This window comes from Spea bombifrons, chromosome 12 (genome assembly GCF_027358695.1).
Source record: "Spea bombifrons isolate aSpeBom1 chromosome 12, aSpeBom1.2.pri, whole genome shotgun sequence".
In the NCBI taxonomy this organism is placed as follows: domain Eukaryota; kingdom Metazoa; phylum Chordata; class Amphibia; order Anura; family Pelobatidae; genus Spea; species Spea bombifrons.
In genome coordinates this window covers 18073369-18094071 of record NC_071098.1, presented here as the reverse complement: position 1 = coordinate 18094071, position 20703 = coordinate 18073369, and the positions used below count along the sequence as shown (strand labels likewise).

The 20703-nt window shown below is 40.4% G+C and overlaps 1 protein-coding gene across 1 annotated transcript in view; it reads right to left on the bottom strand.

The window, feature by feature from the left end:
• Nucleotides 1-7874: 7874 nt before the first annotated feature.
• The window catches only part of LOC128469981 (trypsin-3-like), a 28470-nt gene continuing 15641 nt past the window's right edge, over nt 7875-20703 (bottom strand). The window contains exons 4-5 of the mRNA XM_053451798.1: nt 8672-8808; nt 7875-8161 (exon numbers count right to left, since the gene is read on the bottom strand). Coding sequence (XP_053307773.1) covers nt 8012-8161; nt 8672-8808 — 287 coding nt within the window. The 3' untranslated portion in view covers nt 7875-8011. The remainder of the gene's footprint in view (nt 8162-8671; nt 8809-20703) is intronic.

The window sequence follows — 20703 nt, the reverse complement described above, 5'->3', positions numbered from 1 at the left end:
AAAAGCCTCGTCTTATAATCGAGCAAATGCGGTATTTCACTTTTTAAATAAACTTGTGTTGTGTTTGCAATTGTTTGATATCCATGAGAACAGAGCAGAGAGCACATTTTGTGTTTTTTTTTTTTAAGAAAAGAGCAAAAGGTTACTTTGTTCACATTTACCAAGTGTGCCAATATTTGTGAAGGGCACTGTACCTGTTACTTATACATTAAGAAATATGTGTAATTTTTGTTTGTAGTTTATTATATACTAGACTTGGGCACCAGGGGGCTCTTCGTGTTCGTCTTCGTGCTCGTCTTCGGGGGAAAAAAAATCTTCGTATTCCGCGAATATTCGCCCGTTCCTGTCTTCTTTTTGGGCGAATATTCGTGGACATTCTTCGTGCTCGTTTCATCTTCGTTTTCTCCCGGCTGCGTAGCAGGGGTTAATACGGGATTATGAACACATCGGAGCAGCAGCAGATGCGTTCGCGCCGTGAAGGTACGTGTGTGCGACTCTATTGGTCGCCGGAAGGGGGCTGGTCTGGCATCAACAAATGAATTGCAGAACTGCAGAATGCACTTCATTCGTTTATGGCAAGCGAGCCCCCTGCCGAAACGACCAATAGAGTTCCACACACGTACCTTCATGGTGCTATCCGAGGTGTACACAATACACATTGCCCGAAACTGAGGGCCAAGTTCCTCCGAGCAGTTGTCTTGTCTGAGACCTAGACAAATGCTCCATGAAACTTGGCCTCCTTTTTATCATACACAGTCACACATCCATAGATGTTTAATAAAAGAATAGGGATTGTTTTACATTTTTAAATCGATTTTGGACCACTTTTAAATACATGCCTAACATTTGCTACCTATTTATAATGGCATACTTTGCAACAACCCAACTTTTACTGGACAGGACTGGAAAAAAGCAGGACTGTCCACGAAAATGTTGGGTGTGTTGGCAGGTATGCGAATGGAAAAAATGTGGGACAAGAACTAAAAATAGCTTAGGGTTAATGTACGGTTATGTTTAAGAGTATTAGCAGTGCACTGTTTTGGTTAAAGATATATTATCTCTAAATAATTAATTTTAATGGGTGTTATAAAAAATAGGGGTTTATTTAATTTTATTTTAAAGTTATATTTATTATTTACTTTATTATATTTATTTAATGTTGTAGTGCTACCCTACCCAGCTATACCTATGTGCACTAGCATACCTAGTTTAGCTAAATTTGACGGGACAGGAAAAAATCAGGACTGTCCTTGAAAAAGTTGGGTCTGTTGGCAGGTATGTGGATGGAAAAATGTTATAGGGTGAAGTGAGTTATAGCATTAATGCTAGTGAGTGTAGAAACGAAGGCCAGGGCAAATAACAGGAGGAAAGGTCCTTCTGATTTGTGAATTGTACGTGTGTGTGTTATGTCACTGTGTTATATGTGTTATGTGTTATGTTTGGTAGGTTGTGTATGAGACGGAAAAAAATGGAAAAGGAAATGGAAAAGGCGAATCAGTGGGCAATTGGCGACCCACTCACCTGTTTCACCCAAGGGCAAAGCATCCAAACAACTGTCAGTCCTAGACGTTTGGCAGCGGACTTCCAGAGCTCAGACACAAGGCCCTAGCGTAAGCTGGCTACTCCGGCGGAGGTAGCAGGCGTTGCCACACCGCAAACAGACGCTGCCAAGGGGGAGAAACTACCCTTACCATTAGGGACATTTTGGGCATGACTCTAGCCAGGAAGCGAACAGTCAGAGAAGAGACGCTGGCACCACCACCAGCAGCAGCATTGGGAAAGGCGAATGAGTGGGCAATTGGCGACCCGCTCACCTGTTTCACCCCAGAGCAAAGCATCCAAATACTGTCAGTCCTTGGCGTTTGGGAGCGGACTTCCAGAGCTCAGACACAAGGCCCTAGCGTAAGCTAGCTACACTGGCGGAGGTAGCAGGCGTTGCCACACCGCAAACAGATGCAGCCAGGGGGAGAAACTACCCTTACCATTAGGGACATTTTTGGCATGACACTAGCCAGGAAGCGAACTGGCAGAGAAGAGACGCTGGCACCACCACCAGCAGCAGCATTGGGAAAGGTGAATGAGTGGGCAATTGGCGACCCGCTCACCTGTTTCACTCCAGAGCAAAGCATCCAAACAACTGTCAGTCCTTGGCGTTTGGGAGCGGACTTCCAGAGCTCAGACTCAAGGCCCTAGCGTAAACTGGCTACTCCGGCGGAGGTAGCAGGCGTTGCCACACCGCAAACAGAGGCAGGCAGGGGGGAGAAACTACCCTTACCATTAGGGACATTTTGGGCATGACACTAGCCAGGAAGCGAACTGGCAGAGAAGAGACGCTGGCACCACCACCAGCAGCATTGGGAAAGGCGAGTGAGTGGGCAATTGGCGACCTGCTCACCTGTTTCACCCCAGGGCAAAGCATCCAAACACTGTCAGTCCTTGGCGTTTGGGAGCGGACTTACAGAACTCAGACACAAGGCCCTAGCGTAAGCTGGCTACTCTGGCGGAGGTAGCAGGCGTTGCCACATCGCAAACAGAGGCAGCCAGGGGGAGAAACTACCCTTACCATTAAGGACATTTGAGGCATGACTCTAGCCAGGAAGCGAACTGGCAGAGAAGAGACGCTGGCACCACCACCAGGAGCAGCAGCAGCAGCATTGGGAAAGGCGAATGAGTGGGCAATTGGCGACCCACTCACCTGTTTCACCCCAAGGCAAAGCATCCAAACACTGTCAGTCCTAGACGTTTGGGAGCGGACTTCCAGAGCTCAGACACTAGGCCCTAGCGTAAATTGGCTACACCGGCGGAGGTAGCAGGCGTTGCCACACCGCAAACAAGAGCAACCAGGGGGAGAAACTACCTTGAACATTTTGGACATTTGAGGCATGATTTCAGCCGGGAAGCGAACTGGCAAAAGATGCTGGCACCACCACCAGCAGCAGCAGCATTGGGAAAGGCGAATGAGTGGGCAATTGACGATCCGCTCATCTGTTTCACCCAAGAGGAAAGCATCCAAAGACTGTCAGTCCTAGGCGTTTGGGAGCGGACTTACAGAACTCAGACACTAGGCCCTAGCGTAAATTGGCTACACCGGCGGAGGTAGCAGACGTTGCCACACCGCAAACACGTGCAACCAGGGGGAGAAACTACCTTGAACATTAGAGAAAGAAAATTAACTTTCCAAGCTAAGAGCTGGGTAACCCAACTTGGGCAGATTGAATTTAAGAAAGGCAATCTGCTCCATCAGATGAGGTGCCATGCGTGAGCGCTGTGGACTCAGTATGTTTCCAGTCATAGAAAACACGCGCTCACTTTGAACAGTGGTTGGCGGACATGATAGTAGCTGCTGCGCAACCCATGAGAGTGCAGGCCACACACTCTTCTTTTCATCCCAGTAGCTAAGAGGATCAACATTAGGCGCAGAAGGAACTTCAGAGGTAAAGTTTGACCATTTCAGCAGCACTACTCTCCTTTCTGCTGCTAGCTCTGTCAGATGGTCCAACTATACTCCCAAGTGCCTCTTCCCAAAACGCAGCTGCTCCACTCAGTTCTATTGTGCTGCTTGTGGCACTGCTGCTGATGCTGCTGCTAGGAGTAGCAGACAACATCATCTCTTCCTCCACCTGCACCTCTCCCTCCTCGGACAGCATTCCCATTTTACGCTGCCAGTCACGCACCTTGTTAACCAATTGCTCCCGGTAGCTACTGAGAACATTGAATTTCATTGCTAGCTTTCCCTTAATTCTAGGATCGCAAAGGCAAGCTAGCATCATTTCAGGACTCTCTTTCATGCGTTTGCGAAGGTGTACTTTTAACAGATCCTTCAGCTTCCTGACTATGGCTGCTACGTCAGGATGTAGAGTGCCACCTTGAACAGCCTCACGGTTTTCAAGGAACACATCCATGTTGCTGCCTAGATGGGAGAACACTGGGATTACCTGGGCCAGACTGGCAGTGTTTGAGCTTAAATTTTCAGTGGCATCCCTGAATGGTTTAAGGACTGCCACTGGCTGGGCGATCACTGTCCAATCCTCTCTATTCAATGGAGATGTAATCCCAATATTATGCTCTGAGGCAAGATTATGGATTGCCCTCTGCTGCTCCAAAATCCTCTCCAGCATCTCTAAAGTAGAGTTCCACCGCGTACTGACATCCTGTCGTAGGCAGTGTACGGGAAGACCTGACCTCTCTTGCTCTTCCCTCAAAAGTTGGCTAGCCTTAACACTATGGTGAAAGTGCCCAGCGATCTTTCTGGAGCGGGACAGAACTACTGCTGCTACATTAGTTCCTTCTGACATTGCTGCCTTCACTACAAGATGGATGATGTGGGCTGCACAGCGCACACCAACAATATGACCATCTCGCAGCGCTTTCACCATATTGGCACCTCCGTCAGTTACCACAAAACCAACTTCAACATTGGTGCCCGCCTCTGCTCCCACCCAAAGGCTAAACATTTTCCTCATTGCATGCAGAATATTTTGGGAAGTGTGCTTTTCATCCATCACTTCTGCATGGAGAAGGAATGATCGGTAGCCTGCTGCAGCAGCTTCTTTAGTCACACCGGGCTGCCACCAGTGTGCTGTCAAAGAAAGAAAGGCATGCTGCCCACTAGGTGCACTCCACAAATCTGTTATGAAATGAACAGACTGACCAGCAGCCTTGGAAAGCTCCTCTTTCACTGCTGAAACACAGGACCGATACAATGAGGGGACAATGTTCCTACTGAAAGTGAAACGTGACGGAACTGTGTATTGTGGAGCCACAGCCGCCATCAATTGTTTGAAAGGCTCCCCTTCAATCATGGAGAAGGATGCCCCTCCAACAGCAATGAACTGACCAATAAGTCGCGTTACTTTATTGGCCTGCTGTTTGGACATTGACCTCTTGGAGTGGAATGCCACAAATTGTTCCAGTGTGGGCTGGACATGCAGTGCTCCAACCTGCCTTGCCTTGGTCTCTGGCTGCCAGCACTAGCTGCTGCTGCTATTGGCTCAGAAGCAGCTGTTGGGTTTTTTCCACTCTCTCTGGAGATGGTATTAGTTGTTGTTGTAGTGCCACGGCCACCAGCTATGCTGCCTGCACTACGTTTTACTTCTGCATCTTTCCCCAATAGCACAGCGTTGTGTTGAGTGGTGAGGTGATGCTTCATGCTAGTACTGGTAAAATGGCCAGACACTTTCCCTCTGCTTATTAGCCTCCCAGAATGTTTGCACTTTGCATAGCTTCTTCAACATTTTCAAAGTGCTCCCAAATTGGGGCGCGCATAGCCTTGGAGTGTGCCTTGGGTGCTACTTCTAGTGCTCAGGGTGGATGAACAGCGGCAGAACTAGTGGTGGTGGCACTGGTGGTACTACCAGTACTGGCCATAGTGGGACTGCTAATTGTTTTAATTCTACCAGATTTGGTAGGTTTTGCTGCTGGTGGTGGTGATGATCGTAGCGGAGAAGGTGGAGGCTCAGGGGAAAATTGTGCACTAGTCATTTGTACACTGCTCCCTGAGGAATCTGATTCCTGACCACTCATCTCCTCTACTTCCTCTGGCTCATAGTCTAGTTCTTCATTAGCCAGATCAAATGGAATTCCTGCTAGGCTGGAGCTAAGACTGATATTGTGACTAGTAGTAGTGCAAGCAGGAAGAACAGACTCTGCACTTGGTCTCAGGCTCCTCTGGTACCTCGCTAGGTGGAGTTCCACTATGTGTAGCCCTCTCTCTAACTGTCTTTACAAAAATATTGTAAGGACTAGCTTGGCTTGCTAGAGGTACTAGGAGGACATGGCGTGACGGTACCGGTGGGAACAGTAGGCGCAGCACTAGTGATGGTAGAGGTGGTGGTGGTGATTTTTCCTACGAAGGAATGAGATCGCTTTGGTTTGGGAAAACCCCTCTGAGTCTTGCTGCTTATTTGGCTCTGCTTGGTACCTTGCATGCTGCTTGTGGATGGGGAAGATGCTGCTTGGGGCAAAAGGCACTTCTTTTTACTCACTGGGCTAGTAGAAGTACTAGTTGTGCTACCCTTTAACTTTGAACCTGCTTCTGGTGCTTTAGGCTTTCCGTAAAAAACCATAGAGCTTGTGGGCCTAGCAGCACTACTACTGCCTGCTTTTGGTGCCTTTCCTTTACTTGATGATCCTTCAAGCAATGCTTCCCCAAATTATAAGCGAGAGCTTGGCCTACTTGGCCGACTAGACTGACGCAAAGGCTGCATCTTAGAACTGGTGGTGGTGGTGGTGGATGGAGCTTGTCCCTCCTTAGTCCCAAAAGGAGGATCCATTTCAAATGTGTTGTGTGTGTAGTGTAGTGTTTAAAACTATAAAAAAATTAAAAACAAACGGAAAAGAAAATTAAAGACAAAAAAATTAGAGGAAGTGCTCTTCAGTGCTACTGCTGAAAAAGTAAAACTATGCACAATTGCACTGTGCTGTTGTGTGCAATCTGCCAAAGTGCTCAAGTTATTTAAATTATTAACTCAAGATTAACTATTTATATTAACTAGCAGTATTTTATTTTTAATTTGAATTTACACGGGCCTAAGAGCCTAGCCTACTACTAGGCTAAGCCTAAAGCTATATTCCTTACTATTCTAAGTCTAACGCTAGGCAGACGCTCTCAAGCCCACTAAGCTAAAGTGAGGTTAAATCAGATTCACTATATGATTTATTAATTAATATTAAGTGGCACTGATGGACTGAGGTGAGCAAAACAAATGAAATAAAATAAATAATAAAAAAACAAAGCACAAACTAAAGAGCTGCAGCACCAGTACTAATAAGATTAGCTGAACTATAAGCTCGTAGTAGTTAATTTTATTTATAGCTAATTAATTATTAAGCTAGCTAAAATTAATTTTATAATATTACTGATTTTAGATTAGACACTAGTAGATGTCTTGAATGTCTACAGTACACTCTACACTAATATACTAACTATAACTATAGTATATATATGACTGACATATATATACATATAAAATTTTATAATGTATTAAATTATTATATATTCTATTAAATTATTATTTATAAATTCTATTATTTAATTTATCTAAGTGAAGACAGGACAGGCAGTGGGCAGTGCCAGCCCAGGGCAAGGGCACCCCAGTGCCAGTGAGGCACTGGGTGCATTGTCAACTCAACAGCACTACACAGTTGATGACAGACAGAAGCACTGAAAAAAAATTTAATTAAAAAAGCCTCAGCCTGCCATTTCTCACAGTGTACTCTTCCTCTGTTCAGTTCTACTGAATTAATAATTTTATTAATTCAGTAGAACTGAAGTGAGGAAGAGTACACTGTGAGAAATGGCAGGCTGAAGCTAACCAGTCTCACACAGAACAGAACTATCTCTCTCTGTAACGCTCAGATGCAGCACAGCAGTGTTGCCAAAGCAGTCACACCGAAAAATGAATGGATCTCTCAGGCAAGCTCTGGTCTTATAAAGGCGGTTTCAGAATTAAAAAAACAGCAGCACAGGCATTGGACGAGAACCTTAGCGTGACGTCACAAGAGCGAGCTGATTGGACAGACGAGGATCAGCTCACTCCTGTTTGACATTTTGGCGGTTGCGTGGCGAAAATGAAGACGATCACGAAGAAGAATCTTCGATTCTTTGTGGTTGTGAGTCTTCGTCTTCGCCTATGTTTTGCCAGCACTGTATTGTGTTCTACGTTCCTTCAGAACGAACAAAAAAACGGACTCTTCGTGCTCGTTTTGGTGGTAGTTTGCCTTGCGATCATGGCTGGACTGCCGGGAGTCATAGGTCGAGAGCCGGTTAGGTGTAAATGAGCACAAGTCTCTACCCTATCCCTGTGGTTATATATATTTTTTTTTAAAGAAACGGTATTGCCGTACTAGTACTGAAAGTGTCTTTTCAAAAAAGCTAGAAATCCTCATGTATGTTTTATTTATAAAAGATAATTTCTTATGTTGCGAATAGCAATCACAAAATATTAGTGTCTGGACACAGATATATAGTAGTTGCATCAATGCTGCACAACATTTATTCTTTTGATGTTCTTCAGTAATTGTCAATGACATGCTTCACCCAATCTACATAGCTGCAAACTTTTGTGTATACTCCTGGATAACCTTTCTGGGCACAGCCCTTTCCCCACGATACTACGCCATAGAGCTTTCCATCACACACCAATGGCCCTCCAGAATCCCCCTGAGGAGAAAAGACTTAGATATAAAATGATGTTTCATACAAGGTTATTTAATTCAATGCAGTAATTATTCTCATCTACAGACACCAGACAAGCCAGAAGGCTTGTTTTTTCCCTCAGAAATCTCATGGTGCTGCCACAACCACATCTGCATTGCATGTGCCTACCCAGAATCCTTTGTGTTTGTGGCAGCACCATGAGATTTCTGAGGGAAAAAACAAGCCTTCTGGTGTCTGTAGATGAGTGTTTAATAATGCTTCTACTACCCCCTTGATTTTAAGTGGAAGGGTTTTCCATCACCTTTACCCACCATAACTTTTGTTATTGGTAATTATTTTAAAATGCAATGTTGTTGCTAAAAATAATTAAAAACACATAACAGGTTGGTGCCCATCACCGTTTGTATTCTTAGGATCTGGTGTGAGAGTAGTAGAATTTACTTATGTCTAATATATGTGCGTGTGTTTATATCTGGATAGTTTATAGTTGGAAGCATTTTCCGGTCTACTTGCCTGACATGAGTCTTTTCCACCTTCCTGAAAACCAGCACAAAACATTTCACTGGTGATCTGATAAGGATATGAACTTTTACAGCTGGCCTCAGACAGAATGGGAAGATCTAGACACTGCAGGGCGTCGGCATACTGCACTGTAAGAAAAAAACTCTACTTACACAGAATATTTACACAAAGTAACAGCCCATGGTTTTAATAATGGTTAAAATTTGATTGGAGAGCATCATGACGTAAAGACCTTAGTCTAAGTCTCATCTTAGATTCGAGATAGCTTTTTGCCTATCCCATGCACTTTTAAATTCCCTCACTCTATTGGTCTCTAACACTTCTGCTGGAAGACTGTTCCATTTATCTACCAACCACTCACTAAACAGGCCTTTACATTGCATTTAAGCCTTTGGTCCTCTAATTTCAAATTATGACCTCTTTCTCTAAGATTTCTCTTCCATTGAATCTTACTTCCCTCTTGTAGTTTGTTAAATGTATTTATGTATTAAATGCTTCTATAACATCCCCTGTGTTTCCTCCAAGCGCTGTAAATTGATATCCCTTAGTCTTCCAGGATATTTTTGCCTCCTGCAGACCAGGAGATATATATCTTTTAGGGACATAATAAACACTAATATTTGTTGCAGTGATTGACACATTTTGTTCAGTTAGATTTCATTAAGACAAATTTATTTCAAATGCCCCCTCCCCCAGACAAAAATAATAGTTCACTAGCATAATGCTCAACTGTGTGGATTTAACCTCTTCAAGGCTGGAATGCAAAACTGTGTGTGTGTGTGTGTGCAAAACATCCACACATGTGTATAGTTATTTAACCTTGATTAACCATCATATGCAGTTTATTGTATATGATAGGTTTCTTGTCCCTTTAAGTTTTCACAGCATCCCCCTTCAAATGCATCTCATTGTCTCATATAATTACCACCGGTCAACTGGTTTAGTGCTCCGAGCAGAGGACTGTTCAGACCCCCATGCCCATGTATGAAAAATGCCACTGGTTGTAAGAATTTTCAGACCATGGAGGAGAAGGGCAGTTTATCTAGTGGGTCTATCAGAGACCTTAAACTGTCTATTTAATTGCATTTGTGTGAGTACCGGTATTTGAGATTGCCCATAAGTTATACATTGGGCTTGCTGCAGACAGGGCTTCTTATAATGGGGATTTCTTAAGGGTGGTGCAACTCTCCTAACACTTTATAAAATGGCCAATCTATTAGGCCCATGAAAGACCTATATCCAACATACACGTACTTAACACTCAGATCACTTAATTTTTTTTTTTTTGTAAACGTAGACCCAGATTCTGCCACTATAACAACTAATAAGATCCCTGAAGTACTCCCCCTTTTTGTTCAATTAGAACTTAAGAATGTACCAAGATATTTTTTATAATATCCAAGAGATACATATGTCAGTGTTATCTATGTTGAGAAATTCTTGTCTTATATGTTTAATTTTTTATATGTTTATTTGTGAACAGTAGCGTACCTAGCGGGGGGCGGTCCACACCGGGTGCCGGTTATCAGATGGGTGCCAACTTGCCAGCACCCGGCACCCCTCCAGAGACGGACAGTAATGTCCGCCGCTGGAGGAGAAGGCTCGCAAGGGAGCGGTATCCGAGGTCTTTAACAGACCTCCGGCTCCCTCGGATACGGCTCCCTCGCGATCCGCGCGGCAACTGCTGCTGTGCGCCGGGATTTGTTGTCAGATGCACAACACTGAAGTCGCGCCCACCTCCGTCCGTGTGGATTGGTAAATATGGATTGGTAAATGTGGATTGGTATGTGTGGAATCTGTGGATTGGTATGTGTGGAATCTGTGGATTGGTAAATGTGGATTGGTAAGTGTGGAATCTGTGGATTGGTATGTGTGGATTGGTATGTGTGGAATCTGTGGATTGGTCAATGTGGATTGCTAAGTGTGGATTGGTATGTGTGGAATCTGTGGATTGGTATGTGTGGATTGGTAAGTGTGGATTGGTATGTGTGGAATCTGTGGATTGGTATGTGTGGATTGGTATGTGTGGATTGGTAAGTGTGGATTGGTAAGTGTGTGAGAGTGATGGGTGTTATGCTGTACCATTTCCAATGTCTTTTTCATTATATAATTATGCTCTAAAGTACATCATAACTCCCATCACTCTATGCTGTTCCATAAAGTGGCAGAGCTGGGAGACAGAGGCCTTGCACCCCCACCGCAGGACTCCTGAAAGGTAAGTGAACTTCAAAGGGGGGAGAGGGTAGATAGTTAGGAGGGGGTAGATAGGGAAAAGGGAGTGAGACGGGGGGATAGGGTGTAGATAGGGAGAAGGGAGTGAGAAGGGGGTGAGAATGGGTAGATAGGGAGAAAGGAGGGTAGCAAGAATATTGAAATAAAGAGTCAGAATGAGAGAGCGAAAATGAATGGATTAATGTGTGGATGAATTGTGTGAATGAGTGAGAGAATTAATGAATATGTGTAAATAATTTTTGTGAAAGAATAAATTATTGTGTGAATGAAAGTGAATTAGTGAGTGACTGTAAAAGTGTTTGTGTTAATCATAGGTGTATAGTTGATCTGTCAAAAAGGCAAAGATGGTATAAGCAGGGTGTTTATGGGACAAAAATGACACAGGCAGGGTGTTTATGGGACAAAGATGGCACAGGTAGCGTGTTTATGGGACAAAGATGGCGTACACTCGGCTGTTTGGGAACAATGCTGACTCATGCTGGGCTGTTTGGGGGCAAAGATGGCACGTCCTATGTGTGTGTAATTTGGGTGCTGGTCAGGTTCTATGTGGGCAATGTGGACGCTGTTTTTTTTGGAGGGTTATTAAAGAAAGCACTATTATATGTTCAGTAAATGTTATTTATACGTGTTTATTTTACTTATAAGTTATTAATTTATTTTTTCAGATTTCTTGTTGTTTACAGTTGACATACAGTTTACAAATTGGTGCAATAAATATTCTTGCCAACATAATTTTGTAGATGTCTTTACATTGGGGGGGGTTGCCACTTACAGGATCCGCCCCGGGTGCCAAATACTCTAGGTACACCCCTGTTTGTGAATGTTTTATATGTTTATTTGTGAATGATTATGTTGGAGATGGAACTGGGGTGTTAGGATATGGAGGTGAGGTAGTCTTTCGTAATGAAGAGTGGGATTCAGCCCATGGGGTTAATCAGAGTATATGCCTGTTTGCGAAAGGAGAGGATAGATGTGGCATTCCTCCAAGAAACTCATTGATGTACTAAAGATAAATTGAGATGGGGAGGCAAATTATACCCCTACATTTACCATGTATTGCTGAAAGAAAACAAAAAAAGAGGAGTTGCGATTATTTTCTCTAGTAATATTCATATACAGACAAAACATATAGATCAAGATATAGAAGGTCGCTACTTAATATGGGTCGGTAAAATAAATGAGGTTAATCACACTCTGGTAAATATTTATTTCCCAAATATGTCACCCCTGTCTCATCTTCAAAATATTTTGGACAGAGTAGAAAAAGTAAAGACAGGGATACTCATCATGGCCGGAGACGTTAACTGTATTATATATGATCAGCTGGACAAAGAAGTTGGTAAAAATAAGTTAATCAACAAAAAAAAAAAAAAAAAAAGAGCCAAAACATTTCGAAACATAATACTAAAAGCGAACCATTACGATTTATGGAGAATAAAAAATCCAACGTTAAGAGATTATACACATTTCTCGAAGGTTCATAATACGTTCTCTAGGATTGATTATATTTTTGGTGATGAAAAATCATTTAATACACTAATAAGTATATCGATAAGAGAGAATTATTGGTCAGATCACAGTATTATCCTTTTTGAGTAAAAAGATAAATGGGGTCCCCTCCCATGTACGACATGACGCTTGGATGCTATTATTTTGTATTCAGAGGAGAATAGACATTATATTTCAGAGAGGACAAAAATGTTTTTTAAAGAAAATAAAATCGATCATACATCACAGGCAACTAGATGGTGTGCCTATAAGGCTTTTGTGAGAGGTCTTTTGATTAAAATAAAAAAACAAATGAGAACAACTAGCAATCACTGAATGAGCTATATTTGACCTATTATAAGTCAGCGAAAAAAGCTAAATCAGAACCTACAGAAGAACACAAAGAGGAACTGCAGCTCCTCAGAGAAAAAATAAATCAAAAAGAACTAGAGAAGAATACTATATGGATAAATTGAGATTAAAATATCACTATAAATGTAATAGACCAGATAAATTAATGAGTAATCTATTAAAAAAGAAAAGGGCCAAGGAAAGGATAACTAAGATCGTGACAGAGGATAATATTTATATGACCCCAGAGGATGTTTCAGAGAATTTTAGGGCCTTTTACGAAAAACTGTACAGTATCCCAAAGAGAGCAAGCGACATGGAGGAATATCTAAATTCGGCAGATTTGCCAATTATATCAGAGGAACAAAAAGAATGGCTACATAAAAGAGAAAACAAAATTAAGCTATGTAATAGATAAATTGGAGAAACAAAAATCACCCGGTCCAGATGGTTTTACCAACCTATTTTATAGGACCTTCAAAGCCTACGTAATAAACCAATGGGTTTGTATGAAGAAATAGCAACTACAGGACTATGCCCAAAAGAATTATTGCAAGCAAATATTCTTCCAATATTAAAAAAAGATAAGAATCCTGAGGACTTAAAAAGTTACTGCCCCATTTCTTTAATTAATGTTGATACTAAACTATTCTCTGCAAAATAATCCCTCTATCACCATCAAACCAGCAGACAAGGGAGGAGCAAAAGTGATTATGAACACCCAGGACTACATAAAAGAGGGAGACAGACAATTGTCAGATGGCATATATTACAAAAAATTGTGCGCTGACCCCACCAAAGAATACACTGTGCAACTCAAGGAGCTCATCAAATCTTTCCCTAAGGGGCTACAGCCAGAACTGAAATTACTTATACCAACCAATCCCTGCATGGGTACATTCTACATGCTTCTCAAAATCTACAAAGGAGGTAATCCAGGCAGACCTATAATTACAGGTATGGACACACTCACAGAACAGATCTCAGGGCTGGTTGAAAACACCCTAAAACCTCTTGTCATCAACACAAACAGCTTCATAAAAGACACCACTGACTTCCTCAACAAACTCAACCAAATGACCAACCTCCCTGCTAACACCATCCTAGTAACCATGGATGTGGAATCCCTGTACAGCAGCATTCCGCATAAAGATGGCATTAAAGCCTGTTCACATTTTTTCTCAGGCTCTAACAACCAAAAATACAACCCCCAAATCATCACAGAACTGGTAAAATTCATCCTCACACATAGTTATGTGTGTGGATGAATTAGTTTTACTTTCAACAATTATATCTACCTACAAATCATGGGGACGGCTATGGGGACAAAAATGGCACCCCAATATGCCAACCTTTTCATGGCTGACCTAGAAGAGAGATTCCTTGAAACACAGGACACCAAACCACACAAATACTACAGATACATCGATGACATCATCATTTGGACCGAAAGTGAGGAAAAACTGAAACAATTCCATGACTCTTTTAACTCATTCCACCCGTTAATTAAACTAAAAATGGAATTTGTCAGGGGGATGGGGGCGTGGCGACACGTGAAGACGTGACGCTGCACGCTCCAGGAGGAGGAGCCGAGGGGTATCCATGCGGCGTGAGCTGCCCGCAGAGATGGCGCCAAAATGAAGCCGCACTCCGGGTCCGACTAGGGGATAAGCCACACAGGCATCCCCCCCCTTACGTGGCGTTTACCGAATCGGCTACACTGACCGGGATATGCCGAGGAACTTTACAGCACACGTAAGCTTGACGTGGCGATCTCCAGGCTCTGATTAACCGCAGAATCAAAGCAGAGTCGTCCGAGGCTGAATTTTGGCTTTTTAGTTTCCTATATCGACCAGGGCTTCAGCCTTCTACACGGCAACGGCTAATACATTTCAACAGAATTGGAAAGAAAATAGAGCTTTTTAGCTCCATATTCACTCTATAAAGACCCGCCGGAGGATGCCTGGTATACCAAGGGGCTGCAGATAAGTACTGTGGAAGTTGAATTTTGCTGATTCTGGATGTCAGCACAATGATCTTTACCTCATTGCTTATTGATAAGATAACACTACAATCACCTGTCTACCTCATTTCTTAGTTTACTTATGTCTTGTTTGTGTCTCGGAAGAATGTGTACATATGGTATGTTTTCGTATGTTTTCTTTGCTCTAAGTGCCTTGTTGCAAAAGAATCAGAGTCCGCCACGACAAAGGACAAGTTGTCCCTTTCTTGACCTTCTGTAAGTAAAGATTGCACATGTCTGGGGGGGGGCTATTTTTTCTTGACCTCTTTAAACCGTGTGTGTCAGCAAATCAAAGTAAATATACCAACAGACGGCTAGACAATATGCTAATAACTGTTTGCGCTTCTTTGCCTATATATTGTTAGAAAATTAAGGAGGGGAGAGAAGTCTGCGAACTGGACTCTCCCCTGTGCGCACTTGAATAAAGAAGCTCTTGCTTACTCAACTCATTGAACTGGTGTCGTCAGATTTCTTGCCGACATTCACAGTACCCTGCTTTGAATTCATATATATAGATATCATACGGCTATCTATTAATCCTTTTTGTCTTTTTTTTTTTCTTCATATATATATATTGTTTTTTGGTGCAACCTGTGGACTATACATTCTTAAACTCAATAATTCAATAACTGGGAATCAGTAGTTAACCGGCACTATCTTAAGTACTTTCATCTATAAAGGCAGCTTTATGTGCTAAACATGCCTCCAAAACAACAGATATCTAAAAGCAGAGAAAAAGATAAGAAAGACTCTAAAACCAACAGAGGAGCCACATCTTTTTTCTGTCCTAGACATTTAAAAGAGTCTTTAGATTATTCTCACCGTGAGTCAATGTCATCTATGGAAGACACATCAACAAGCCCTGTAAGACCTGAAAAGTCTTCAAGATATGCAGTTAGTCGGTACCACACCACCCAACATTATTGATAGATGCCACCGTTTGAGGAAACTAAAAGATCTACCAGAAAATATCCCTAGAGACGTCATTGCCTGTTTTTCTTCTTTGCAGTGGAAAGAGAATATATTAAAAACAAGAAGGACTAAAACCTCAACTGATCCAAGATTCGTAGAAATTCAAATCTTTGCAGGTCTATCCCCTTTAACAAGGGCCTGGAGTCGATCTTTCCAACAAGACTTAAAAGTCCTTCGGGATAAGAATATTAGATACATATGGACCTTTCCTAGAGCTGTAAGAGTTTACTGGAAAGACTCGGTTGAGTCATTCACAGATCCCTTTATATTGAGGGACTGGATAAAAAAGATAAACATATAATATATATATACTATCTATCCATTTATTTATTTATTTATTTATATATGTATTTATTTATTTATTTTTTCTTCCCTCTTGTTTATCCACGGCAGCACTCTAACACAGTTTTACATGGTTTATAATTAAAAGAGAACTCTCTCATGCCTGCTTTATATTATTTTTTATAATTATCTTAACTAGCGAATTTGGTAATAAGCGTTCTCTAACTCTTATTGACAACAGGAATTCACATCTTTATAAAAAGTATTTAGATGGTTCAGTGAATGCTCTTCACTACTCTATGGTCACGCAATTTTTTAAGGTAGCACTTTAACTTAACTATCTCGTTCCACATGTATTAGCAAACCAACACATAATAATCTTATAATTAATTAGAGGTATATTTGATGACCGTCTATGGTTATCTAATTGTTTGTGACTTTAAATCATATTACTATAACAGAAACCTACCACTTCTGACACAATTCTTTCTTTTTAGAGTAGCAACACAAGAATTTAAGTACTTAAAGTTTTTTTTGTTTGTTTGTTTTTTCTCTTTTTTCTGCTACAAGCTTTAAGATACAAAGGGCACATTTGCAGATGTGTAGTGAAGTGCCTATGATGACTGATTCATTACTGTATTATAATAGCTACTACGCTTTAAGACGTGTTTAAACTGGTTGTCTACTAAGCTTATCTTGAAGTTGTACACTATGTCTATTTTGAGCATAGAGATTATGATGATTTAATTGCCTCTTACCTAATTATGATTACATGTTATTGTTTATGTCTGAGGACTATATAAAGACCTCTCTCTTCACGGTCGTGCGGTAATATAGAGTATAAGGTTCATAATTAATAGAGATTTCCCTTTCATAAAGATAGGCTTGCTTTTTAATTACTTTAAGCACAGAAATATGTGACGATAATTGTCCTATAATTTTTTCTTGAGATTTTGCACTTTAACACTATAACATGAACTTATGTTATAACTTTTCTCATAAAACTCCTTTTTTTAGATGGCTTGGTGAATGTTTCTCACTATTTTATGAGCATATAATAACATGATATATCACGGAGTTTGGAGAATGGTGACTCTCCTTTTTTATTATTTTTGTTTCCCTATATAGGTGTAAGATAGCACTTCAATATAATCTTTATGTTTTCACAGTCACCAGTAAATTCGTCATATAGCACCTTTATAAATATTTAAACAGAGGTATATTGGAGGATCATCACCATACTGCATCATCATTCCTATCAAGTTTTAAGACACAGGTTTAAATGAGTTGCTTTACTCAACCTTATCTTGAGGCTATACAATATAAAGATGTGTACTTTGATCTTAGAGGCTATGAGATTTTATCTGCCTCTCACTAATCCGTGATTATATATTAACGTTTATGTTTGGGGTTTCAATAAGGACCGGCATAGATAGCTTTAATTTTAAATAAAATTCCTTCTTTAATATAACATACTATCATGTCGCCAAGGGCTAGTCCCAAGATTTTTATCTATATTTTGATACATCAGTGCGTTTTCTTTTTTCTTCCTTTCATTACGGTATACTGACGGAGAGAACTAAAAGTCTATCTCTGCAATAATACCATCAAATGGGTCCCCCTTTAATCTCCTCCTTTTAGTTCATTATGAACTTAAGTATGTATCTAGATAATTTCTTTATCTTTAAGATACATGTGCCCTATTCACATATGTTGAGAAATTTTTTTTGGTATGTTTTTTTGTATGTTTTAATGTGTTTATATGTGTATGGAGCTGAATTATTTGAGGTCAGTGAAGACTGTTTTTGATCATAGACGAGTTATAGCCCCTGTAGTAGGTCGAGAAAATATCGATAAGTACCTCCATATAAATGGGGGTCAAATGCATCTCAGTTAACACTCAGGGGCTGAACTCGCCGATCAAACGAAATAGAGTATATGCATGCCTACACAAGGAGAAGATTGATGTTGCTTTTTTTCAAGAGACACACTGGATGAATATTGATAAAATTAGATGGGGGAGGTTCATTATATCCACATACTTACCAAGCCTCAATGTTAGACAAGAAAAAGAGAGGAGTAGCAATTACGTTCTCAAATAAGTTACAAATCAAACTGAACTACCTTGAACAAGATAAAGAAGGATGTTACCTTATATGGGTGGGCACAATAAATGATGTAAAATACATGTTAGTAAATATCTATTTCCCAAATACAGAACCCCTTTCACACCTTCAAAAGATCTTTTTTTAAAATTTAAAAAAAGAGCTCAGGCCCTGGACAAAAGCTGGAATTAACTAAAGAAATTAAGGCTGACAATGCTATCTTGACAGAAAAAATCATAAAAATAGAAACTAAATATGATCTATTGGAGAAACAGCAAAAACTATAACAGAGGCTATTGGAAATCTAGAAAAAAAAACATCAAGCCTTGGAAACCAAAATATCAGGTCTGGAGGACCGTTCACGCAGATACAATTTGCGCTTTAGAAACATTACAGAGACTTATTCAAATGATAAACTGGAGACTTTTTTTATTGGATTTAATTCAAGCAGTTAGTCGGTACCACACCACACCACCCAACATTATTGATGGATAAAGACAAAATGGATAAAGAAGTAGGTAAACATAAGTCTATTGCAAAATTTAGAGCTAAATCCTTTAGTTAAATGATACAAAGAGCAAATCTCTATGATCTATGGAGACTAAAACATCCCACAACAAAAGACATCTTTCGAAAGTACACAACACCTTTTCTAGAATTGACATAATCTTTGGGGATGATAAAGCATTAAACCAACTGGAACAAATAACTATGAGAGAGAATGTCTGGTCAGATCATAGTTATATTCTGTTTGATTTAAAAGACAGGTGGGATCCCTTTTTATATAAGACATGGCGTTTAGATGACTCTATTCTTTACTCGGAGGAGAATAGAAATTATATTTCGGAGATGTTTAAGAATTTTTTCTTAGAAAATAAGATAGGCCAAACAACCCATGCTATTAGATGGTGCGCCTATAAGGCGGTCATAAGAGGATACTTCATCAAAATTAAAAAAAAGTTGAGATTGAAGTATGATCAACCACTAAATTAACTATATATTTCTTACTATAAATTAGCCTCTAAAGCTAAACTTGATCCGACCTTGGAATATAAAAACCTATTACAATCCTTTAGAGAAAAAATCAATGAAAAAGAACTAGAAAAAACTAGACACTCTATGGATAAACTCAGAGTGAGAAATTACCATAAAAGCAATAGACCAGACAAAATATTGACCAACCAGCTTAAAAAGAAAAGGGCTAACAATAAAATATCTAAAATTGTCTTAGATGGCAGCAGTCGACTAACGCCGGAAGATGTGGCAGGGAGCTTTAGATCATACTATGAAAAACTCTATAGTATCCCAACAAAAACTAGTGATACAATAATAGAGGAGTGTTTGGAATTGGCAAGTTTGCCAGTAATATCAAACGATCAAAAATAAATATTGTATAGACCAATTGAGAAAAAAGAATTAAGCAATATAATAGACAAACTTCAAAAATATAAAACTCCAGGTCTGGATAGATTCACCAACTTTTTCTATAAAACCCTAAAAATAGATATAATGGACCAACTGTTGGCCATGTATGAGGACATTTCGAAAGTGGGCATATGCCCAAAAGAGATTCTGCAGGCAAATATACTTCCAATTCTAAAGGAAATAAGAACCCAGAAGATCTAAAAAGCTATCGACCCATTTCTCTAATCAACGTCGATATTAAATTGTTCTCTGCGATACTGGCAGAAAGGTTAAAACCTATGCTGAATACCTTAATTTATCAAGATCAGGTGGGTTTTGTACCAGGCAGAGACGCTACCAATAATATTAGATGTCTGATAGACGAATTAGACCATGCAGAAAAGGCGGGCTACTCCCTCCTGACCCTTTCATTAGACGCAGAGAAAGCGTTTGATAGGGTCAGCTGAGAGTTTCTGAAAGCCACACTTAGATCATTCGGAATCACTGGTTGGCTTTACAATGCTATTTGTTCTCTCTACTCAAACCCCAGTGCACGAGTCGTCGGCCATGGGCTCTGCTCCAGTTGGTTTAATCTCCAAAACGGCACCAGACAAGGCTGCCCCTTGTCTCCTATCTTATATATTCTTACACTGGAATCCTTTGCTAATAGAGTAAGGAAAAATCAGGACATAACGGTTATTAGGATCAATCATGAGGAATTTAAAATTTCAATATATGCAGACGATGTGGTCATCTCGTTATGCAATCCAATAACTTCAATAAAATATTTCATACTGAAGTAGAAAAATGTAGTTTAGTTTTGAATTATAAACTCAATCTAAATAAGACTATAGCCCAAGCAAAAAACATTAACTGTCAAGTTATGAAGACTCTATTTGATTGTTATGCTTTAAATATAAATGCTAAGGAATTTGAACATCTTGGAATCATTATTCCTATAAGAACTGAAAACATCGTTGAAAAAAACTTTCTTCGCCTATTAAGATCAACAAATGAATCCATCAGAGAATGGCGCAGAGTAGAACTTTCGTGGTGGGGTCGAATAAATGCTCTTAAGAAAGGGAAGAAACCTAGAATCACCAGTAGGTTGATGGGTGCTCGATTTAGAGATGGAGGAATGGGCTTCCCTCAAATAAAACAATTAT